This window comes from Phaenicophaeus curvirostris, chromosome 15, assembly GCF_032191515.1.
Source record: "Phaenicophaeus curvirostris isolate KB17595 chromosome 15, BPBGC_Pcur_1.0, whole genome shotgun sequence".
Taxonomy (NCBI): domain Eukaryota; kingdom Metazoa; phylum Chordata; class Aves; order Cuculiformes; family Cuculidae; genus Phaenicophaeus; species Phaenicophaeus curvirostris.
The window spans coordinates 8,783,321-8,807,541 of record NC_091406.1 but is presented as its reverse complement, the minus strand read 5'-3'; the positions used below and the strand labels follow the sequence as shown (position 1 = coordinate 8,807,541).

The 24,221-nt window shown below is 40.5% G+C and overlaps 1 protein-coding gene across 2 annotated transcripts in view; it reads left to right on the top strand.

Moving 5' to 3' along the window:
* Positions 1–23,382, top strand: part of RNF145 (ring finger protein 145) — a 44,272-nt gene extending 20,890 nt beyond the window's left edge. For both annotated transcript variants that reach the window (XM_069868865.1, XM_069868864.1), the window contains exons 4-11: positions 4,991–5,082; positions 9,702–9,937; positions 13,306–13,481; positions 15,443–15,583; positions 16,906–17,088; positions 18,978–19,125; positions 19,804–20,160; positions 21,726–23,382. In XM_069868865.1, the coding sequence (XP_069724966.1) occupies positions 4,991–5,082; positions 9,702–9,937; positions 13,306–13,481; positions 15,443–15,583; positions 16,906–17,088; positions 18,978–19,125; positions 19,804–20,160; positions 21,726–22,169 (1,777 nt within the window). In that variant the 3' untranslated portion in view covers positions 22,170–23,382. The remainder of the gene's footprint in view (positions 1–4,990; positions 5,083–9,701; positions 9,938–13,305; positions 13,482–15,442; positions 15,584–16,905; positions 17,089–18,977; positions 19,126–19,803; positions 20,161–21,725) is intronic.
* The last annotated feature ends 839 nt before the right edge of the window (positions 23,383–24,221 follow it).

Genomic DNA, 24,221 nt, shown 5'->3' with positions numbered 1-24,221 from the left:
ATTAATGGCTTTATGTGGGAAGCTTTGAAAATATGGATTTGAGCCTGCTTTATTTTTGTGCTTGCCGATGGGAAATATTTAAAAATGTACTTTTGATTGATTTAAGTGAAGTAATAGGTTTGTTATTTCTGCATCAAAATTGTTGTTCTAAAGTATTTGCTGGAATATCTCTTGGTATGTTGCTATTCAGGGGAGTGTTAATGAAGGTTTTGTGGTGACTTGACATATTGCTGTTGTGGCTGTCAGAGTTTTTCTTAATGATTTCCTGAATGGATGAGGGTGGAAGGGAGGAATGATGGCCTCTTATTTCCTAGGTAGGAAGGAAAGAGTGTTTTATCATCCTCAGGAGAGTCCTGAGTGTTTATAGATAAAGTTTGTGGGTGTTCCTCATAGAGTTGAAGGCTTATGTATTAGAAAAAGCAACCTAAACATTATTTAAGAACTTGTGTTGAAAGAAAAATAAAACTAGTAACAAATACCTATCAGATACAGGACTTTGTGTAGAACATTTGCAGGTAGAGATCTTCATGCTATTCTGGATCTTTAAATTTTTTAAGAGATAGATAGAAAGTATGGGTTTCGGTTGATGCATTAAGGGATAGCACTGTGTTTGATTTCAGTACCATTTTGTTTGTTTATGTTTCTATATAATGTGACTTGTGACTTCAATGACTTTGTGAGATTTTAGACGTTGCAAGCTTCATTGAAACATGTTACTACTTGGGCTGTTCGGTGTATTCATACTAAATGTTGTCTATTTGAAGCTTCTGGAGTGAGTTAATAAAGAGTTTAATTAAATCCTGCATCAACTAGCACATGAAAAATATATTTAATTAAAAGATGTCTTAGATTCAAATAGTCCAGCAGTATTCCCTAGCTGCTTTTGCAAAGCAAACGTAGTTGCTAGTGCTTTTGAGTGAGCTTTACCCATTCCCTAGGTATGAGACTGACTTGGTTTGCTTGAAGCACTCTGCAAGGGGTTCTCAGCAGCAGCCTTTGTACAATGTGAGGAGTGACACTTGCATTAGCTTTTCAAAAGAATCTTTGAATCCCATTAGTTTTCATATCGAAACCAGTAAAGTGCAACGCAAATATGTTAGTGGTACTATTCATTTTATTGCCAAAGCTATCCAGTTCTGACTGAAGTTTCTGTTCTACAGACTGATCATAACAAGATATACACTAGTCGTGTGCTAGCTGTTCCTGAGGGCATTTTGTTAATAATTCTGCCTAGAGCTGAAAACTTGGAGTGAGTTGTTTGCATGCACTACCAGTTGGGATGCTATTTAAGACAGATGAAGAGGTCTTATATTGAGGCCAGTTTGGTTAATGCAAATTATAGAACAAGACCAGAATCAGCTGGCACTTGTGACTCTGCAGTGTCCTGGAAATTCTGAGCTGTTGAAAGACTTCATCTTTCCTTGCTTTTTTTTCCACCCAGAAATAGCTTGTGGTTCAGCTGCAAGTCTGGGAATAAGAAGATCTGAATATTATAGTTGAGCTCTGACTTCAGACTTCCAGGTCTATGTGACCTTGACAAGTCACTTCTTAAGCGTTTTTTCCCTTGTCTGCAAGACTGAGAATTACCTTAATGTGTAATGATTGATTAGCAGTGTTCCTGAACACTTGGGGAGTCCAAGAAGATGTTACATTTATATGTGGCGTGTTAGCCTGGCAATTTGAGTGGAGATAATACACCATCTGTTTATGGAAAAAGGAGAAGTCTGCTTTAAAAAACAGAATCCTGCTGCTTCTGATGAGGAAAATGGATTTTATTTTACATGTAGCTGTACAAATGTCTAACTTAAAAGGATGACTTTTCTTTTCCCTGTTTCTAGCAGTAAAACTGGGCAAAATAAATGATGCAGTTATGCAGAAAAGAAATGATGTAATTAAACATAGTTAATGCTAAAAAATTGAATCTACATCATTATCTTGTTTCATGTTTTGCAGTTTTGTTATGATTGTATTCCAGGTGTAAAGCCTGACAGAGCTTAGAATGAAAAGATAGGGTAAGAGGTGGGGAACAAGAGACTGGTTTGTTTCTTATGGATAATCTTAAAATACACTTTTAATTTTTTAAGGTTGTCTGTAGACATTTAAAACCTATGCAAGCACGTGTTTCATGTTGACAGCAGAGATTAATCAGCCAATGTAAATACCAGCAGTATGAGTCAATTAGGTCAGATAACCACTGTGCCTTATGTCAGTCAATTACAAAGCATATTTTTAATACCAGAAGGTTTTTCTGCATTTTCAGTAGCAAAAGTGGTCTGAAGCCCTGTACCTTTACCTTTTTAAAGCAATGTTAGTCGTGGCTGTCTCTGAGTGTATATAAACAGTTCAGCAGCTCAATTAGATAAGGCCAGGGACACATCTACAGCATGAACAGCAGGCAATCTCATCACATTTTTATTTTTATGTCCTGATTTTCTACAGTAATAATGTAGTTTCAGTCGTTTCATTAACGAGTAAATAATGATTTTAGCATTCTTGTTTTCTTACATTATTGCGGTAAAGTGAGCAATTCTCAAATGGAAAAGCTGCAGTTTAATCCAGCTTTAATTGATCAAAATTGAGTACAGGCACTTGCTTTTCTCAGCATCTTGTATGGCACTGCAGCTGTTTGAGGCGTCTTCTGATTGGTGTCTGTGCCAAAAGATCTTTCTGTTTGTACTGGTAATAAGAGAATCATTGCCTTGACTTTCGTTATTCAGCCATCATCTACAAATACTGTTTAAAAAATTTAGGAGATCTTAAAACGTTACTTCTCCAAGCTTGTCACCTAAAACTCAATCAGAGTTACTTAAAAAATTATGCTAAGTGCATACCTCTGTGCAGATGAGTGGATCAGATAGACAACAGCAAGAAATATAGCTTGAAGGAATTTGGGTCATCTCCAGGCACATTCCTGGTGTTGAAGAAGCAACTTTAAGTGCAGCATTGTTGGTATGTCTTGGTGAATTTGTGTAAGGTCTACTACAGCTGGTATCCTGGATGATTTTATAACTTGTTTCCTAGCAAATGTAGGAGAAACTTGATGTCTTCACTGCTTTCCTTCCAGCAGTTTAGATGTAGCCAGTGTTTTCAGCCTAAATTTGAGGATGGAGCACAATACAGCTAATACAAAAAGCCATCTTCAGCACGTTGCAAATCATGTTGGTTTTTTTTTCTCCCTTTGTAATTCTGATGAATTGTCCTGTTTGTGTAACTAATCCTTTAAGAAAGTGCTTTCTGCAGGTTCATATGAAATAAAGTAAAAAATACCCAACTTTGTTCCAAAGATTAAATCCATATGAATGTTGAAAGGTACAAAAACCCCACTGTGCTTAGCTATACCTTGATAACAAGGGGGGAAGTTCTACCTAGAATTATTTAGTTTAGATGCCTCTTCAATCCTTATGTGTAGGTTACAGTCTAAAGAACCCATTTCAACATACCTCGCGTATACTATGACACTTGAAATGCTGCGGTGAGTAGGCAGGGTTGTCAGCTACGAAGAACAGGCTTTGAAGGGTTTGTTTTAGTACTTCAAGATTTAAGTCTTGAATTCCAGAGATTTTTTGCAAATGAAAGTGTGAATTACCTCAGTTGGGGTAGCGAGCTAATACTAGAAGATTTCCTATTTCTGGGGAGATGTAACTTCCAGCAGCACGGAGTTACATTATTTTTTTCTGTACTGAAATAAAAAGAGCAATTATTGTATTGGTTGTGGTTTTTCTGTACTGTTTGTGTTGCTTTGACTGCATCTGTTCCCAGCAAGTGTGGCTTGTCTGGCTGATATAAATAAATACGTATGAAATCAAGTGCCATGCCCCTCGAGCAAACAGACTCTGCTGGCTCCATGCGGGGTCAGATCAAGTGCGTCTGGCATTCGCAGGATGTGATGCAGCCAGACATGAGTGACTGGGCAGTATCAGCCAGACACAGGCCCACGGTGAGCTGTGCTGCTGCTGGCAGAGTTGGTGCTGTCCTAACAAGGGTGGAGCAGCAGCCATCCTGGGAGTAGAGAAGGGTCACAGGGCAAGGCAGAAAAAAAGAGGCTGGAGATCTGCATGTAAATGGTCAGGAGTATTGCCTGCTGTCTCATGGCATGGGAATAAGGAGCCACTGGAGAATTGCAGTGCTGTTCCAGGTTCATCTTCTGAAAATGCAAAATTCTTGCTCTTAGTGTGAAATTAATATTTGAGGTATACTACTGTTCCATACGTAAGCCTGCACAAAGGCAGAGTGGATGGTTGACCACCAACAGCAGAAAAATGGCCAGTCCTCCCAGGTTCTTGCCTTTTTCTCTGGTTGCTGGAGCCTGCCCTCTGAGCCAGCCTGTTCTGGGAGAAATTGCAAATACCCTGTCAGGTTTTCAAACAATGTTACCATGACTGTCAATAGTTGCCTCTAGGTTTGAGGGTATGTGGGTGGTCCCTCCAGTTTCTCAGGATAGACCTAAGCTTTTAATCATCTTGGATAAAAAATTATGAGGCAACTCTGTTCCTGACACAAGTCCATGACTGTCACTTTTTCTTCATTCCTATTTTTTTAATTCGATGCAAGAGATTGTTAGGTGCAAAATACTAGGACTGTTACATTGGAAGACCTCTCTGTCAATCTCTCCAATTTTTTTTTTTATGTGGAGCTGGTGGGAAAAAAAGTTATTAGGAAAAAGAACACTTAATAAGGATACTTAAAAATGGAATGCTACTTAAGAGGCTTTGTCAGTAAGCAGTTTCAGGCTAGACTCTGAAGAACAGCTTGGATGTCCCAAAGGATTTTTACAGCTATGCCAGTGAGTCTAATTACAGATAATACTTGTCTTGCTTAAGTCATGCCTCTGTTAAATCAGTGAGGCTGCTGTAACAGTAGTGTTAGTGTTGCTTTTTGTAATTTAGTTAATTGACTGTGGCATGCACTAAAGTTATATCTGCGTGGAATGAATAAATAGCTTCTTGTCTGATAAGATGGGTCTTGATGGTTTGTGGGTTTCTTTTTTTAGGGATTATGTGAGGAGCGAATTGGAATCAGGATATGAAGGGCCAATGTACTTGGAACCTCTCTCTATGAATCGTTTCATGACTGCTTTAGTAGGTAAGTGCTTTACATATTTGTGATGCAGGAGAGAGCTCTGCCTAATTCTCTCCATTGAAACCTATGCATGTTTTACCTCTTGGTTTCTGATTTCTTTTATCACTTTTAGTAGCTGTGATTCTTACTAATGTGCAAGAGGCATGGGAGGTTCAGTGTATCCTGCTTGGCTTTTTCTGTGCTGTTGATTTACCAGTGCACTTGTACTTGCAGCTTTGAAGTATTTTCTAGGTCTGTCTGTCATTCTCTGCCCCTGTGTTTTTCTCGGCCTCGCAATCTGATTCAGAACTCTGTTGTCTACAATAATCTTTAGGTGGAAAGTATGTAGAAATTTCAATAGTAACGTGTTTTTATAGTGCTTTTGTCAATGAAAGTGTTGTAGAAGTATTTATTCTTTATTGGCCTTAGTTGAATATTATCAATCTCTTACAAAAAAACTGTTGAAAAAGATCTGTGTGTGTGTACCTGGGACTATGGGCTACTTCCATTTTTAATGAAGTCCCAAGGATATTTTGAAGTTAAAGTGTTAAGGAGTAACAAGTCAAGACTATATTTAAATTGTGTTTGATTAATGGCAGAGATGACTTCTCTACCTAAGAATCCCAAATGAATTGTGAAGAATTGCACATTCTGGACTGTTCCCATACCCTTTGAGATTTGACTGGAAGGGAATAAATTCAGCATCAAGGTTACTATTCTATACCATATGTTGTACTGAAAGGATATTGAAATATACATACACCCCATGTGTATTTTAAAATTAAGCCTGAGACAAGCTTGGAAGAAAAATCTTCCTTAATTCCTTTCACTAAGATCTATGGTTTTCATTGGATTATTGACAGATTCACCCAGCCATGTACTGTTGGCAAAACTCAGCTGCTTTCTGTTTACTTGCAGCTGCTACTGTCAGATATAAATAAAATCTTCTTTAGATGTAATTTCTTCTCATTTCTGAATTTTTAGATATAGTATATTTTGCAGTCTTGCTGACTGACCAAAATACAGCTAAAGCCTTTAGTATATTTCTGTGTGAAGGTGTTTGTTAATTAGTCCTTTGAATCACTCTCAGGTGCAGTGTCCCATGATAAAGCAGAATCCCTGAGAGAGCTTCACAAATTGTCAGGCAGGCCTGGGCAGGAAGAGATCAAGAGACACTGTCATACAGTAACATTTAGACAGAAACTAAACTGAGAGTCAGACCCATTAGGGTTCATCCAGGTTTTAGTATGCATTAAAAGTAAGTGGGAAAAAGATAATACTGGTTTTATGCAACACAGTTTTGGGTTGTACTGAGTGTCAGACTAGAACATCCCCTTATTCTAATTGTCTTTCAGAAACAGGTGCTTGACTGTACTAGGAAATGTGTGTATGTTAACATACTTAATAACCTCATTATTAATTTCCCCTCTTCTTTTAAGGCCTACTTGAAAGTGTAACTTTAGTTGTGATGACAAATGGTCTTGTTTGGGGGAGACCTCTGAGATGGGGCTATGAGGCTTGACACTGTATAAACATGAAATATTTTCTCAAGTTTGTCACATACAAAGGTATTTATCCAGTGCAGTCTGCCATGTCTCAAGAGTGTCCTGCACTGAACTGTCATTTTCACAGCAAAATGAATATACAGGTTCTCTGCTCCATCTTTTTCTTATGTGTTCTGCCACAGTGTTGTGCTGCAGCAACTGTTAAAAAAGGCACTGAGGCAGGTGAATGGGGGAATAATGGGGCGACTGCTACAGCTCTGGTTTCTTAATTCTGACCAGAACTTTTAGAGGATGATGTACAGTATGCCAGCTGGTTCACAAACTTAATCTTTGTTAATACTTTTATTCATTAGTGCTTTTTTGAATGGGCTCTTTTAGTCATTTCTTCCCCTGCATCTAATTCAGTATGAAGACTGTTGATCAGGGTTACTAATCTGTTCCTGAGTTCTGGGTGGAGAATATAAATGTCTTTGAAGACTCTCCCTTAGATAAGTGTGCCACTTTGATTGTGTCAGCCGTGAACATCACAAAGCTGTGTGGTTTTGGAAGTAATGCTACCATGAAGACTTGCTTTTTCTTAGTGCACTATAATGGGATTATATACAAACTGTAACACATCATGGTTTTTGAATAGCAGTTAATGACTTAGGGAATTTGTTAACATCAGCTTTCTAAAACTGAGAATGAAATAAAGACAGTTCCCTACTCAAGGCATCTTGAACAGTGGCTGTACCACATAGGCTTTCTTGTTGCACATTTTCCATTAGCTTCCAAGCTGGAAGGCTTTGGCTGCCTGTTAGCATTGTTTTGTGTATTTGTGCAGATTTTGGGAAGGGAAGAGGATATGCAAAAACCTAAGGCAGTAGATTTGTTCCTTATTGCCTCATCCCTAGCAGAGGAGCCTGGTGTCCTGCAGGAGGGTTTCAGCTGTTGGATTCATTAGCTGTGTCTGGCAGCTTTCAGTTCACAGCATTTAAGCTAACAGAGAGCAATTGTTCAGCTGCAGTCTTAGCAGACAGGTAAAGCATTAAAGTCATTTTATGATTTGACATGAGGGACAAAATAGTATCTTCTGACCAATCCTGTAATGTTATGTGTGATGATTGATGGTGTACAGCCCCACCTGGAGATAAACTATGGTTTACTGCAGAGATTGTCTGTCCTGAACTGTGTGCTCTTTACCCCAGTTTAAGATGGGAAGTGCAAGTCACTAACAGCTCCACGGGAGGCATTTCCAGGCCCTTCCTGAGGTGCAGACTTCAGGAAGGAGGTTGGGGCTGCTAGAGCAAGTGCTCCATGTATTTCCTTTGATGGTGCACAGCTCTTCTTGTATCAATTAGCTTTCATTTGGTGTTTGACCCTCCCACCTTTTTAATTTAGAGAGTTTAGCAGGGATGACCAGCATACTTGGCATATCGCTGCTGGGGAAAGCAGGTTTTACAGTGGCATGAGATGAGACTGAACTCATAGATCCTACTTCATGATTGGAGAGCTCCAAAGTCGTCCCAAAGAGTGCTGGATCATTTAACATGATGTTGTTGCAGTATTTTGTTTCAGGTGATGACTCTCTTGCCAAATCCTAAAGAACATAGTGGATGCTGGTATTTGTATCGCTTTGTGTGTGAAGCTGGGTTGCCTTAGTTACCATGAGTTGCAGAAATCCTCACAAGCTGACGCTGCCAGGCTCCTGAATATTACAGCACAGCAGTGTGCTGGTGGTACCTTAAATAGGGTTGTAGCAACATGTGTGTGGGCAGAGAACAACAAAGCAGAGGGAGAATGCTTCAGAGCTGGAGTCTCTTCAACTTCTAAAAAGATGAGTAGAGTAACTTTTTCCAGTCTGCTGATTGTGTCTTGCTGAGAGTGAGGGTGCTTGTTCTGAAAACACATTTGCTAATTCAAAAATACATCTAGCAAATTGACAGTAGGACTTAAAATTGAAAGAGGACATTATGAAGGAAGAGGAGTTTAGAGGCTGCTTTCAGCTCTGCTGTAGTTACTTTGAAAGCTGAAGTCCTTTCCTTGGTAGGGAAGCTAGGCAGAATGAAAGTAAAAGCCTAGTACTGCCCTTCCTCTTCTCACTGCTTCCCTCCCTGGCCCATCCAGAAGGGCTTGCAAGGTCAGTGAGCTTAATGTGAACACACGGAGTTAGTGTTAACGGCCTTGATTTTGCTGCTGTGTTTTGCTAAGGCTAATTTCTGGTTTCGGGAAGAGTTGTGAAATGTAAACATTAGTGGAGGTAGCTTTTGGATGTAAGCTAACGTAGATGGTGAACAAGGTTCTGCTTTTAAATAATACGTGATAAGCTGTTTCCTTACTGCAAAATGATGACTGGTGATTGTTGTTATGCAGGCAGTGTGCATTTTGCCCCAGTCCAATTTCGCTGAAATAAAGGGTGCAACCTTCAGTGACCCCAATGGGAGCCATTATATTGGACTGATCTGATCTAGAAATACTCCCCGTGAAATTTTTGGGGGAGGGGGAGCTGTGCTCATGCCTGTGTCCCTGTCAACTGGTAGAGAATTTAGTTGTTCATTATTTGTCACTTGCAAGCTGCAGTGATAATTTTGAACAACTGCCTTAGGGCATTATGAAATTATTGACATCTCAGCTGCTGACCTGGCTGTTCTCCTGTTGCTGTTCTCAACGGGTAATTCCTCTTGGTAGTATGAATACTGTTGCTGTGAAAGCTGTTTGGAATCTCTGATTACTCTTTTGAATAGATCGGGATGAAGAAGTAGCGTAACTGGGCTTCAGAAAAGCTACTGCTGTATTTGTAGGTGCTGATGGGATTTTAGTTGAGTTGGGCATGTTAAGGAAAAAGAGGGATGACCTTTTCAGTTATTCTCTGCATGATTTATTCCTGGGACTTTGTATTAGTCTGAGTATGATTCTGCATGTATTTTGCATTTGCATCTCACTAATCTGTAAAATGAAAGCATGCACTTGGTGTGGTTTGAAAGCAGTAACTTTTGTGACCCAGGAGGAAGCATGGTTTCATAACAGATACGGCCTACTTAGAACTGTCATAATATGCTGGATGTTGATAACAGTGTTATGGAAAGATAACGTATTAAAATACATTTTTCCTGAAGGGGATAATCAGCTTGATGGTAAAATCCTGTGTTGCGTTTCCAGGTCAGCTGGTGGTATGCACGCTCTGCTCCTGCGTCATGAAAACCAAGCAGATCTGGCTTTTCTCTGCCCACATGCTCCCTCTGCTGGCGCGACTTTGCCTGGTCCCTTTGGAAACCATTGTCATCATCAACAAATTTGCCATGATTTTCACGGGTTTGGAAGTTCTTTACTTCCTGGCATCAAATCTTCTGGTGCCCTATAACTTGGCGAAATCTGCATACAGAGAGCTTGTTCAGGTAAGACAGAAAATAACAATTTTATTGTCCTTGGTCTAGACTTCTTTTTGCAGCAAAGAAAGAAAAAGGTACTTTTGTGCAACTGTGTTTCTGTGCTAACTTATGCTTTATCAGCAAACCAAATGTGTTCCTATCCATAACATCTTCTTTCTTTAATTTATGGTAGCTTATAATTTGTATGGGTGAGCAGTTAAAACATTAGCCTGAATTGTGCTGCTGGCCAGCTGAGCACATGCACTTTGCTTGGACTTTGCGTAGTCCTTCCAAATCCAAGCTTTTATACAAGAATATGGCAGAATGCAATTTATTTACAGTCTCTAATACATTAATTGTAGTAGCTGTTCATTTCAAGAAATGCTTTCTGCATGAAAAGCATTTGTAATTATACTAGTGTTAAATTGGGAGTGACACTACAGCTGATTTTGACTGTAATAATCACTGACTTGCAGCCAGTGATTTGTAACTTGCAGACAGTGATTGGAAAGGTCTGTAGTATTTTCTTTAAAACAGCAGAAACAGAGAAGACTGATCTGATGTGTATCCATTTTTGCATTGACATCTAATGTAGTTGAAAAGACACTTTGTAAGTGGTAAAGAAACATCACAACTCTTGTTACTTATATGAAAGTAAAATATATGTGTATATTTATCCTTCTGTATATTTCAAAAAAAAAAAAGTTGGTGCTTGCTTGACTTTTGACTGATGCAGTACTTCAGTTTACGCCACTTGCTGCATTTTTTCAAACTGAGCCACTGTTTTTATGCCTTCTCCTCTTCTGTCCAGAACCAGTCTGAAAACTAACTTGTTAAGCTCTTTTAAAGCCCTCTTTAAATCTCTTCTTTGCTGTCATATCTGTCATGCACAAACAAAAACTTGGCGGCAGTAGGTGTCTGGTGTGCCAAGGTCTCAGCCTGTCATGTTGATCATTACTGTCTGGTTATTTATTTTGTATGTAATTGGTCTTTGGAGCAGGATTATCCTTCTGTGCTTGTACAGCACCTAGCACGGGCTGGTCTCGTCCATAACTAGCTTGTAGATTTGCTGATTGAAAACTAATTTTGGAGCTAACTGGCAAAGCTTCAATATCCTTGTTCTCCAGTGAGAGTAGGAAACTCATGCTTACTATTTGTTTAGAGCGGTAACGTTCAGGGTAAAACATCTGCACATCTTTGTACAGTGCAAAGACCTAGAAGAGATTGGAACCAGTGCTCCCATTTTCCACATGCATGAATACATACAGAGTTTAGCTTCCTGAAATCAAATTCAGCTTGGATGCAGATTTGAGTCTATTTTTTTATTAGACACTTCTGTTTAAAAAACTTCAACATCTTTTATGAATGTTTTAACTGCAAATACATTCTGAGGTGAGGGGGGTTGTTCATTGCTGATTTTTTTTTTCAGAATTGTATTCTAAATAAAGCATTTACACAAATCTTATCTTTAGGGTTGCTTATCTCTCCCCCTCCTCACCAGTGTTTCACATCTTTGCATGCCAGACAGTATTACACTGTTGTAATCAGAAGGAAGAAGTATTCTTTGTATGTGGCCTCTAGACACTGATTATATTCTTTCTCCTGACTTTTTATGCTGAGGGCATAAAGTTTTTTCATTGAGAATACTGAGAAAACGGCAGAAATTTTATAGTGCGGTGCTGGATTCATAATAGTGTGTTGTATGCTGCTTTTCTAAATGTGTGTAGTTGAAATTAGTTTGTATGTGGTTTTTGCATTGTATTGACAATATGGGAAAATGGGAACTTTATTTTTAAAGAGCTTGCTGCTTTTTGCCCGTGTTCCTGAAATAGAACAGAAAAAAACATTGGCTCATTGTGTGTTTCTATAACTGGCTGCAGCTCTGCTGCAAATCAAGCCTATTATGTTTATTCCAAAGGAGGATATTTCAGTTTTGCTTTGAATGTTTTCTTTCTTTTATTTCCATCACTATAACTTTGTGTAGTTGTTAGTTTTCAGTGTTGCCTTCATCTTGGTATTTTAATCTGCAGTTGATTAGCAACATTAGCAATAAAGCAATATTGATTAGCAATATTGGCAATAAAGCAATTAGCTTTGATATAAGTGGCAAAACTTAGTGAATATTGGGATGTTAAACACCAGGAGTGTTTCCTGAATGCAGCGCCTCAGGGCAGAAAGCCTTAATGGGTGGACCAGGGCAGCTTTTTGTGTGTTTGTGTGTATTTCAGACTGTGGCTAATGGTATAGTTTAAAAGCAAACCCAAAACCTTGGCTGCCTGCTTGTAGCAGAAGATGCTAGAGATACCTCATGGTTATGAATCTACATTATAAGCGTAGCATGACCCTTTTCCGATGCAGTGGAGTATTCTGCCAGGAGCTGCGTAAGATTGCTTGCATTGGTCTCAGGCCAAGAGAATCTCCTGAGAGGAGATGCACTTCCTTCACAAATCTGTGTGCCAAGCTAAAAGCGGGAGCTTGACATGGTGTCCTTGCCAGCAGTGTATTGCTTGTCGATCAGCCACAGTAGATATTGCAGTAGATCTTATGAACGTAACATCCCTCATGCTTGTCACAAAAGAGATAAGAGGAAGCTTTTTTATTGTTTGATAAATTTTGCCAGCCATTATGGATTGTATGTCATTGTGGGAAGCAGATGATGAGGAAATAGCAGTTATGAGTGGTTTCCTTTTGACCTTTTGTATTAAGTCCAGCAATATGAAGTTCCAGCTTCTTGGAAATGACTGCATTGTACCTTACTCTTTGCAATACAAAAGAAGTAATTGAGCTTCAGAATCTTCTGACATAACTCTTAAGCATGTATTTCAGAAGACTTGATGGCTTTGGAGCAGTCAGAAGTCTGGTACATCATCTTTTTGAGATACTTAAAATGTCTGAGGTATTAAGTTTTTCCTTAAAATCGTCTCAGCAAAGCAGCTTTACTGTGCTGAAATGATGTGGCTCATATTTCGGAATACAGTGTGTGCAATGACTTGGCAGTAGCTGTAGAGAAAACATCACTGTGACTTAAGCTTGTTGAAAAGGTCCGAGTGAGTTGTGCATGGATTGGAGGCACATGTTCTTGCCCCTCCAGCTGTGACCTGGTTCAGTCAGCAGCTCCAAGTCAGTTATTCACAGTAAGGGGCATTTAGCTGGTCTTACAGTTTGCTGCACAGTCAGGTACTTGTCCCTGTTTCAAGACAGGTAGTGGGTCATAGTTAATAAGTCAGTGCTGAACCTGGGTGCTCATACTGTATTTTAGTGTACCTCCTCTTTTAATTTGGGGTGGCTAATGCTGTGTGATTTATCCACAGCTTCCTTGTGTGTGGCTTTATAGTTGTTATCAAATCACGTATGCTGAACCAGTAACAAACTGCATTTTTCTCTGCTTTGTCCAGGTGGTGGAAGTGTATGGTCTCCTGGCTCTGGGGATGTCCCTGTGGAACCAGCTGGTCGTCCCAGTTCTTTTTATGGTGTTTTGGCTTGTCTTATTTGCTCTTCAGATCTATTCCTATTTCAGCACACGGGACCAGCCTGCCTCAAGAGAGAGGCTTCTTTTCCTCTTCTTGACAAGGTAATTAACTAGTCTGCATAGACTTGGCTTTCTGTTTTGACTATCTTCTGAAATTCATGTGTGTGCTCTTTTAGAAATTAGATGTGTACATCAACTTTATTGTGTTTGGATGCCCAACAAATATTTGTCCTTATCAACAAATATTTGTCCTTATCACAGTAACTGTGAATGTAATGTCTGTTTGTTGCCCCTCAAGTCATGTGTGGTGGAGGGGAGAAAAAAGACTCAACAGTTCTGTGCTTTCCTTTAAAATCAGGAGTAGCCTAGGTCTGTTTTTCACACACCGAAAAGCTCTTGCTTGCGTGTTTGCTATTCTGTACCTTTCATAGTCCTTGTTTTACCTCTCAGTCTTTGCCAGGGGTATGTAACTGCTGTGTTTTTTTGAGAAGCCTTCAAGAGTTCAGCTCTTTAGGACAATTTATAAACTTGTGCTTGACACAAACATAACAGTGAAAGCTCCCCAGGCTTCTTTTTGAGCTCTTTAAAGCTCCTCTGGGACGCTTGTGTAGCAGATCATCTGGAAATCACTTTAAGAAGGGAACTGAAATTACTCTTGACAGAAAAGGATTGGGCATCAGGCAGAAAAGCCAGGATTCTTGATTTCTGATAATTTATTTTGCAGCATGGCTTAGAATATCCTACAGACATAGCTTTTGTAAATACTGCGTCTTTCACTACCTTGACCTGTAGGAACATTTAGAAGCTTTTCCAGCCCTGCTCGGCCTGGTAAACAGGCAGAATTAGTAGGCTTGACAGAAGCCTACTTGGTATATGTAAACACATCAACATTTTCTGCTGTGAATTACTTTCAAAGGAGATTTACGGTTGAAGTAGTCATTAAAAGAGACAAAGTAAATGACTCTTGGACGAGCTTTGTTTATTTTTGGAGCATATGTCTCCTCAAACCTCTTTTGTTTTGTCAGAGCACTGGACTAGTTCAGTCTTCACTTGGTTAATTAGCATGACATTTTTGACCACTGTAATTTCTCTCACAAGACTGCTATCCTGGTGAATGAGCAAAGATATATGTTTTTTTAATTATCATTAGTATTTTTTTTTTTTAATGAATGGTGGTGTCAGTTTATTGCCCTGGATTATGTGTGTGAGGACTTCCAGATGTGTAGTCCGTGTCTGACAGCTGGTTCTCTATCAAGTGTTGGGGCATACGGGGGACTGCACTGCTCTCCCCTTGTTCTAGCAGCGTTGTGTTTCAGATACCTGAGCACGCTCTGAGGCTTAGACTGCTCCAAGTATTGTCCAGACAGGATCAGCAGAAGAGCAGTCATGATGCAGCTATTCTCAGCATCATCAAATGTATTCTGAGGTTTCGATCTTGGGGACTTCAATGCTGTAGCAAAAGAGAGGAAGAAACCTGCTAAGAGAGAATATTCTTCACTCCCTTGTTTTGCTGCTTCTGACTCGCCATTTGAAAGACACGTGTTGCTTATACAAACCTGATGTGAACACTACCAAAAAGCCCCCAGACTGTCAATAGTATTTTCAGTTTGATACTTGTTTGCACTGTTGTGGAGCTCAGAGGACAGTGCCTTAGTTAATCCATCTGCTTTAGCTTTGTGTTTCTGGTAGCTGTATGAAACTTCAAGTAACCTGGATGGATTGTGGCTGTCAAATTGAGTTTTGGCTGTGAAAACCCAGTGCAAGCAGGACAGTGCCACCGTGTGGCACAGTGCTGGAGAGGGACCAGAGGAATACCTGGCAGCATCATTAGCTGGGGAAACGAGATGAAAGTGTCTCTGAAAGAAGAAACAGAAAACCTTGTATCTTTTCTTTTCTATAGGAGGATTCCGTAGCTGTGTAGAGCTTTTAACATTTTCATTAAACCAATCCAGTTTTGCTTTAAAACAGCTTGTAAAGGTAACAGGACAAGGAGAGAGCTCGTTGCATTGTTTTTAATTAACAGCCCTTTTCTTTTTTGTCTCTCTTTTCCTCTCTCCTCCCAGTATTGCAGAATGCTGTAGCACTCCGTACTCCCTGCTGGGCTTGGTCTTCACAGTCTCGTTTGTTGCTTTGGGAGTTCTGACTCTCTGCAAGTTTTACTTGCAGGGTTACCGAGCCTTCATGAATGATCCTGCTATGAACAGGTAAGTGCCTTGTTGTGCCTAGGGTCTAAAAAGATGCGGACAAAAAGGAGTTTTACATAGAAATATATGGCTAGTGTTGCAATTTTTTAATTTATGAACTCTTAGGTATCCTTGACAGGCTTCTGGTATGCCAGTCTATGTAGGCATTGGAGGGATTTGAGGTGGAAATACAGCTTGTCACAGATTTCTTGCGAGGTGGTTCATTTCTGTAACAAATTTGAGGCTGTTAGTTGAGATTTACAATTGCACAGTTAGATTGTCTTACATGAGTCACCGGAAGAAATTTTCACATGCTTGTGTAATATAAACATTTCATATTTCCATTTCCTCATTTACCCTGTAGTCATGTGTGAAACATTACTAATCTATGAGGCTTAAAACACAGCATTGAATGGATTGCCTGTAAGTTACTGTGGGAAATAGTCAAAATATAGAAACTAACTTTTCTTAACACTTGTCCTAACTTGTCTAATAGGAAGTTAGGATTGTAGGTGTGATGGCCTTTCTTATTCTTGCCTTCTATAGAAAATCCAGACCAAACACAAAAGAATAAATTTTGGATTCCAAGATGAGGAAGCAAAAATGTATAAGTCGGAGTTGCCCAGGACTAGTTTGCATAAAAGCATTTTTTTGGGGAAGCATGCAGTTCTGGGTGATCTGTACTTCAACTTGTGCTAAATTTTGATCCTAGGAGATAATAAAGGCAGTCTGAGGTTCCAAGCCAAAAAGAAACATACTGGTGTCTGAATATATACAGAGAGAAGAAACTGAAAAATGGCTGAATTGCTGATTTGCCTAAACTGGGCACCAAGTGGGGCATTGAGTGAAGGATATTTTCCAGGGGCCAAAGGACAGGCAGGAGGGTGGTGATGGGGAAGTATAATGTGGAAAGAGATTTTATGGTGATCTGGGAATGAGACCAACTGGTGCTCAGGTGTTAACATAGCAGAGCTGCTTCAGGCTTGTTTAGGTAGCACTGAAGCCAATGGGCTATTCCACTTAGGACACAGCTTGGGTCATTAAAATGCTTTTTGCTGGGAAGGGCTGGGTCTCGTGGTGTCTGTTGAGCTGTATGTAGCCCACATGCTGCTTGTCAGGAGCAGGGTTCTAAAATCTGCTGACTTCTAACTCCCAGCGCTTCAGCGTTTCTGAAAACTTTCCCCTCTAGTTAAAGCCTTAGCAGAACATCAGCAAAAGCTAAACCCATTGACATTTTAAGGAAATGACAGTTTATTTCATGCTGTTTCTAGATGTGTTTTTGAACCAACATTGGCACACAGAAAGATGTGATTGATTGTTCTTTTGAATGTGTTCATCTGCAGGGGAATGACTGAAGGAGTTACGCTTCTGATACTGGCTGTGCAGACAGGTTTGATTGAGCTCCAAGTTGTGCATCGGGCGTTCCTGCTCAGTATTATTCTTTTCATTGTGGTGGCATCCATACTTCAGTCCATGCTGGAAATTGCTGATCCCATTGTCTTGGCACTGGGAGCCTCAAGGGACAAGTAAGAGACTAGTGTCCTAAACTGAAAGTTACTCAATGCTGTTTTAGGAGGTGAAAGACTAGTAATTGATGGCCTGATTTGGATTTTTAGTCGCTTGTCAAGTTACTGTGTGTTTTCTGTATGCAGATTTATTTTCTCATCTTGGTTCTCTGTTTTTTCTCTCTCTATCCTACTCCCTCAAGAGCACACAATAATACTTTTCACCATCTTGTATGCTGGCAAGCAGGGGTGACTTTGGTCAGCTGCTCCTGCTCAGGACTGCGTTGATCCAGCCTGAGCATGACCATGCTGTTCTGCAGCTGCTGGCTGCCCACTCGGAATAGAGTGTCAGTGCGCTGTGGTCTTGGTTAAGCAAATCTGGAACACCAGTGCCTTTACTGTCCACACCCACACTCCATTGTGTGGGTTTGAGGAATGGTTTTGTTTCGCCTCCTCTGCAGCTGGGTAGGTCTCCCTCTAATGCAGTGATCTCAGGCAGCTGTTGAGGGTGGGAAGTTTCTAGGAGTGACCTTGCATATGACATTGTAGAAACTACTTTTTGTGAGACTGTGATCCCAAAATGGTAGGGTTTACTGGCAGAAAAGAAGAGGTGAAAGGCTTGCATTAGTCTACCAGATGTTCTCATCATGCGGGATTGTTGTTAAGCTTAATTTGTGTTTTGAAGAGCTTTATTGGTATCTGATGTTCTTGTATCAATCTGTTTGTATCTTTGCTAATTTGTTTTTGTCTTTTCCCTTTCTGTAACCTGTAAGTGAAGAAATAAAAGAGAAGGTTTATTTGTGTGTAAAGAGTTTGTTTAGCTTAGAGGCTACTTGTAGCCAGTGTGTTCTGCCTGCAGCAATGTTAACTTCAAATATAGTAACAGAGGGAATGGGCGTAGAGCCAGGATATGAGCATCTGCCCAGCTTAAGGAAGCGTTCTGTGGTGAAAGCAAGTTTTGACCCTCTCCTACCGGATCTCCCAGGCAGTTCTAAATCAACTAGGATCAGAATAAATTGCTCTTTAGCTTTCCCTTTCTTCCTCACCCACAGACACAGAATTGCAGGCCTCACAGTAGCGTTCTGATGTTTTTTCAGACTGTATTGAATTAGCCAGTTTCTGCTGCTATCCTGTTCCCCCCAATACTTCCAGTTTTTCTGTACCTCGTCTCCAGAGCTATATGAGGTTAAAGTACAACCTTGAGGAACACGTAGAGGTAGTGTAGTAAATTAGTGGAGATATTCTGAAAGCCCTCACAAAAGGGTGAGTTTAAAAAGATTGATGGTGTGTTTAGGTTGGGTAGGAGATTAGGAAGAAGTAAATGATAGGAGCAGAGGAAGGACTGGCAGAGATGGAACGTTCAAGTCCTGCTACATTTCTTCTTTTGTGATCCCTGAATTGGGGGATGTGTTTCTAAAGGCAGCAGGGTTAAATCTGATGATGAAAAGAAGTACTTTTGACCCATGCATGTTAGCAGAAAGATAGAAGAGTTGTAATAAATGTATATTCTGGAAGAACTGTTTAAATAGGAAAGCGTACAAACAGTTACATGCATATTAAATATTTTTCTTGATTTTAATGAGCTTTCATGTGAAGCATGCAGTGTCTCAGGCACTTAATTTGTCTGACCACTGCCTTCACCCGTTATGACAATTACTGTAGGTGAATTTTTGCCCATAATCTTTGCCTTTGTATTGAAAACAGCAAAGGTCAGATGAGAGGGACCTTTTCATATGGTGTGTGTTGTAGATATGCATGCTGGGAATGAGACTGTGCCCAAGTGAAATAGAAACTCCTTTCCACAAGTCAAAGCCTTGAGCTAATATCTAAGGTGCCTACATCTAGCCGTCAGCCCATTCTTATTCTGACACTCAAATCTGACTTAAAAAAACCTGTTGTGTTGTTTGCAGGAGTCTGTGGAAGCACTTTCGAGCAGTCAGCCTCTGTTTGTTCTTACTCGTGTTCCCTGCGTACATGGCCTACATGATCTGTCAGTTTTTCCACATGGATTTCTGGCTGTTGATCATTATCTCCAGCAGTATTCTAACCTCTCTTCAGGTAAGACTGTTAGCCCTGTAGTAACTGTGAAACCTTGCATTAACTGTGATCCTGTTACTTTGGGCAAGGAAATACATGATGGGAAAAGAACAGGGATGATTGAAGGGCAGAAATACAAGATATGATATAAAATCTCTTTCTTTATCCTGAATCTGAGGCTAAGGAGCTCTTAGGGGTGGGCTGAGAACATAGGTGAATGAAAGTCTGTTTCAAATTGTAAAGCCAGAAGGCTTTTGAGGGCCTAACTATCATAGTAAAAAGTCTTTTTCTCCCCAGAGCTATTGCTCTTTGAAAGCAATCTGATGTTCAGAACATGGTAGTGTAAATACAGGAAATGTTTTGTACTATGAGTATTTGTTATACCTCTTTTTTTTAATTATTAAAACTACTAAATACCCCCTCATGGTGCTCAGCACTTTTGTTTAATTGCCTCTGCTATGTTCTGGACTCAGGAAAGTACAGAGGGCGAAGTACTTGCAAACAAACATAAGTACTTTGAAAGAAAGAATTATTTTTATTTACCTTAAAGCTCAGCAATGATTTTACTGCTTTGGGACTTGCCTGCCCTCTGTCTGATTAGGGAGTGTTGTGTGTACAGAACTCGGTGGACAATGCTGAATGACTTAAGCTCCAGTTCAGAATCGAATGCTGAGCTCATGGTCTTGCACTGTGTTACAGGTGCTTGGAACACTCTTCATTTATGTTTTGTTTATGGTGGAAGAGTTCAGAAAAGAACCAGTAGAAAACATGGATGATGTGATTTATTATGTAAATGGCACATACCGGCTGCTGGAATTCCTTGTTGCTCTCTGTGTGGTGGCATATGGTGTCTCAGAAACGATCTTTGGTGAATGGACTGTGATGGGTTCTGTGATCATCTTCATTCATTCCTATTACAATGTGTGGTTGCGTGCCCAACTGGGGTGGAAAAGTTTCCTCCTTCGCAGAGATGCTGTGAATAAGATCAAATCACTGCCTGTTGCCACAAAAGAGCAGCTGGAGCAACATAACGATATCTGTGCCATCTGCTATCAGGTAAGAACAGAAGTGTCGAAAGATTGACTTAAACTAATACCTCTGCACTGTCACGTTTAGTCTTCAACTAGTAAAATAAATTACATGAGTAATACTGTGCAATAAGTACTTGAATTACCCAGTTTTCTGCTTTGGGTAAATTGCTGTTGAGTGCTGGCACTAAGGTAGTTTTCATAAATACAGAGGTAAGTTTGGATATGTTTAAGCTTTCATTCTTTTATTTCAGTTACACAACAAATTGTGTCCTTGAGTTTCTTTGAAACCTCTCGTGTTTGGGTTGAGCAGATCCCAATAATAACAGCAAATGTGCCCTTTCTTCGTTAGTGCAAGATTTTGTTACTGGAAGGTGATGTGTACTCGGCAGCTGATTTGTTATTATTTCGTAGAAGTAGCTCAGTTTCTACAGGCATCACTACTTCCACTTCGTGCACAATGTCAGTTTTATAACAGAAACTTCATTGTCAAAAGGTTAAGGGTCTATCAAATGTAAGTCAATAGATGTAATGACCTTAGAAATTAATGCTCAAAGTAGCATCTTTATCACACTTTCAGCTCCATGGTCTCTTTCTTTTGGATAGAAATTGTAGTTACCTATGGCAGTGAAAGAAAAACCCTAAAATTAGTAAAGTGCAGTTGGAATGCGATTGGATTAACTCCAGACTTGATAAAAAATTGTTCGAGGGGTAAAACTACTGGTGCCAGATTGAATGGCACTGGTTAAACAAGCAGACTGGTAATCTGTGGGTCTCAGCTGGCAGAGTTAGGGCATTACTTCATTTCTAGTTTGCTGTTACGTGTTGTATCTGTTGTGTTTTTGACTTGCACAATTGTTTCTTAAGCCAGCTAGTCGCACGACTCTCACTCTACAAAAGTTTTTATTTAATTTAATAATGCCTTCTAAACAAAGCTTTTTGCCTTATTTCCAATCCCTGTAATATAAACAGCCAGACCTGGCCTGTGTTGGAATTATGTATGTATTTTGATGTGGAGGCCTGTTGGTATGAATCATAGAATCATAGAATAACCAGGTTGGAAGAAACCTACCAGATGATCAAGTCCAACCATTCCTATCAATCACTAAATCATGTCCCTCAGCACCTCATCCACCCGTCCCTTAAACACCTCCAGGGAAGGTGACTCAACCCCCTCCCTGGGCAGCCTCTGCCAGTGCCCAATGACCCTTTCTGTGAAAATTTTTTTCCTAACGTTCAGCCTAAACCTCCCCTGGCAGAGCTAGAGGCCATTCCCTCTTGTCCTGTCCCCTGTCACTTGGGAGAAGAGGCCAGCACCCTCCTCTCTACAACTTCCTTTCAGGTAGTTGTAGAGAGCAATGAGGTCTCCCCTCAGCCTCCTCTTCCCCAGGCTAAACAACCCCAGCTCTTTCAGCCGTTCCTTGTAAGACTTGCTCTCCAGCCCCTTCACCAGCTTTGAAGGAAGGAATGATCTCTTGCTTGCTGGTGGACTGACTGTCTCCTCTGTGGCTAGTGGACTTCTTAGATGTATGGGGTGAGAGGAGAGAAATGGGATTGCAAATAATATAATCTTTCTTTTTTTGTGTCTTTTAGGATATGAAAACTGCTGTAATCACACCATGTAGCCATTTTTTTCATGCGGGTTGTCTTAAGAAATGGCTGTATGTGCAAGAAACCTGCCCTCTGTGCCACTGCCAACTTAAGAGCCCTTCACAGCTACCAGGACTGGGACCAGAGCCAGCTCAACAGCCAAATCCTAGTGCAGAGCAAAATATCAGAGCTGGAGAGGAGGCTGAGCCCCCCGGTGCTGCCTGTGACAATGGACCAAACACGACAGACAGCCCTAGCAGGAGCAATGGACAGGCTGCTGGTGAGCAGGCCAACCTGGAGGCCTCTGCTGGGACAGAGGGGTCACAAAACGTGGACAGTGACACAGGCCTGTGTGAGGCCAGCCTGGGAGCAGCTTGTGCTGCAGAACTAACAGCAGCCTCAGAGGGGTGCCCTGCTCGAGACCCAGGGGTTTGTGTCCAGCTCTAAAGTAGCAGAGGATGATGTGGGAACAAACACATTTCAGAGATCCAAGTTTGACTCAGAAGAAAACCTATCCTTCCACAGCTGTGAAAGAAGTTTAGCTATAAATGCTGGTCAAAACGTAATCTCCCATGCTGATTTTTGTGGGCTGCTTGGTAGTGGTAACTCCAGTGAGATGTAGTAGAAATGGCTCCAGAAGCTCTCAGAACCGTGGGCATAGGAAGGATGTCTGGAAATAAATTGCAGTGAAAGAGTGTTTTCAAGATGTACGTGATGGGTAAGAGGAATTGAGAGGTCTGTGAGAGGCTGTAGTCAGATGGATAGAATGCTAGTTTTTGTTTTGGTCAGGAAGAGGGTATGGCATCCAGCCATGTCCCAGGCTACTGGAGTGGTGTTCGATGCAGCGAGTTGCTCGTTGCTGACTGAGGGGTAGCTTTGATTCCTGACAAAATTTTTTATGGCGCATAAGCAAAAGTCAAAGATACAACAACAGTGATTGTACTAGAAGATGGAAGCACTCTTAATATGCCATGTGTATGCTTTGGGTGTTCTTGGTGGGCAGTTGCATTTGAATTCATGTAATCTATAGTGACTCTTGACTTTTATGATGGAGTCTTCAATATTTTGATGTATATGAAACTTTTGCTAATAATGGGCACAGTCTGGGCTGCATGAAGTAAACTAAAGCTCTAATGAACACTTTGACCTCTGCTGCCACGGGCAGGAGGAAAGTGAGAGGAGTTTTAGGGCACGGATAAAGGCCTTGCAGTACTGTGCTGTGTAATGTTTAATTCTTGCAGCTGAATTAAAGCAGTATTAAACTCTGGCGATATTTGCACTTTGGGAATGAGTACATTATTGTGTATGATCAGACTCCGCAAATGCCACTTTTAAAGCTGTTAATAGGTTTGCACCTTTTTTCTTTGACAAGGACGTGTCCATACTTAAATTTTTACATGCATCATGGCTTCAAGTAGAACTTGGGACTGGGGTGGGGAAATAGGTGGGAGTAGGGGGCAGGCAATTTTTTTATGTGAATTTTGATATGAAGAGAAATTAGTCACTTATTTATACAATAGGCTTGACTCAAGTGTTTTTCAAAGTCGGTATTCCTAATGTGAAATGTGATACTATTTTATTTTTAGTAGTACATTTGGATGTAGACTGACAGACATAGCTGAATGTCTTAATAAATTACATTTGAAGATTTTTACACCTGGTTATGTGATTCTTGTACTGAAATTCCATGAATTAAGTATGTGTTGAGAGGGTCTTCTGCAATAGTAGCTTTCCATCCCTCTTGGAGACCGGTGGAATTCTGATGCAGTGTGCTGCCCCCCATTTCCATTTCAGTGCTGTCTGTCCCGGTGATACCTCCTGGGCTCCTCTGGTCCTTGCTGCCAGATCTTCACCAATAAAGACAGAATAGCAGAACACTGAAGTGTGCTTGCTCCTGGAGGCCCTGTGGGCTGCCTGCTGCTACTGAGCCCCAAGCAAAACCCAAACCTATTTCCTTCTCACATGGCAGGATAGGAATATCAGATTCATCATCCTTTGATTCTGTATGTCAATTTTGTTTTCTTGCATGCTGATCAGAAATTTAGGGTTACCACATGCTTCACTGATCATTGCAAAGCTTTTATTAACAGCTGAGTGTGTTTGGGGAAGAAACAATGGTAAGAATTTTTCTTGAACTCTTCTTTTTCACTCCTTTAATCAGTGGTCTGGGTCCTGCTCTTCCATACCTGCGTTTCTGTGAAAATGATGTTTTGTATGTGTCCAAGCTTTTAACCTACATAATTCAGATTCTTTCCGTTCTAGTGACACTTAAACGTCTGTGGAGGTGGGAAATGGGGGGTTTATGGGCAGCTCCTTGGTACTGTGAAACAAAGACTTTCCCTCAGTTCACAGAATATGTTCTTGAAGGATACTCTGTTAACCTGTGGGCTCTCCCTGGGTGCAGAGAGGTGACCTCAAAAGTTCCTTGCACCAGTGATGGCAAGTTTTTCACTGCTATGTTAGGGAGCAAGCAGTGACCCAGGAGACTTGGGAAGACAG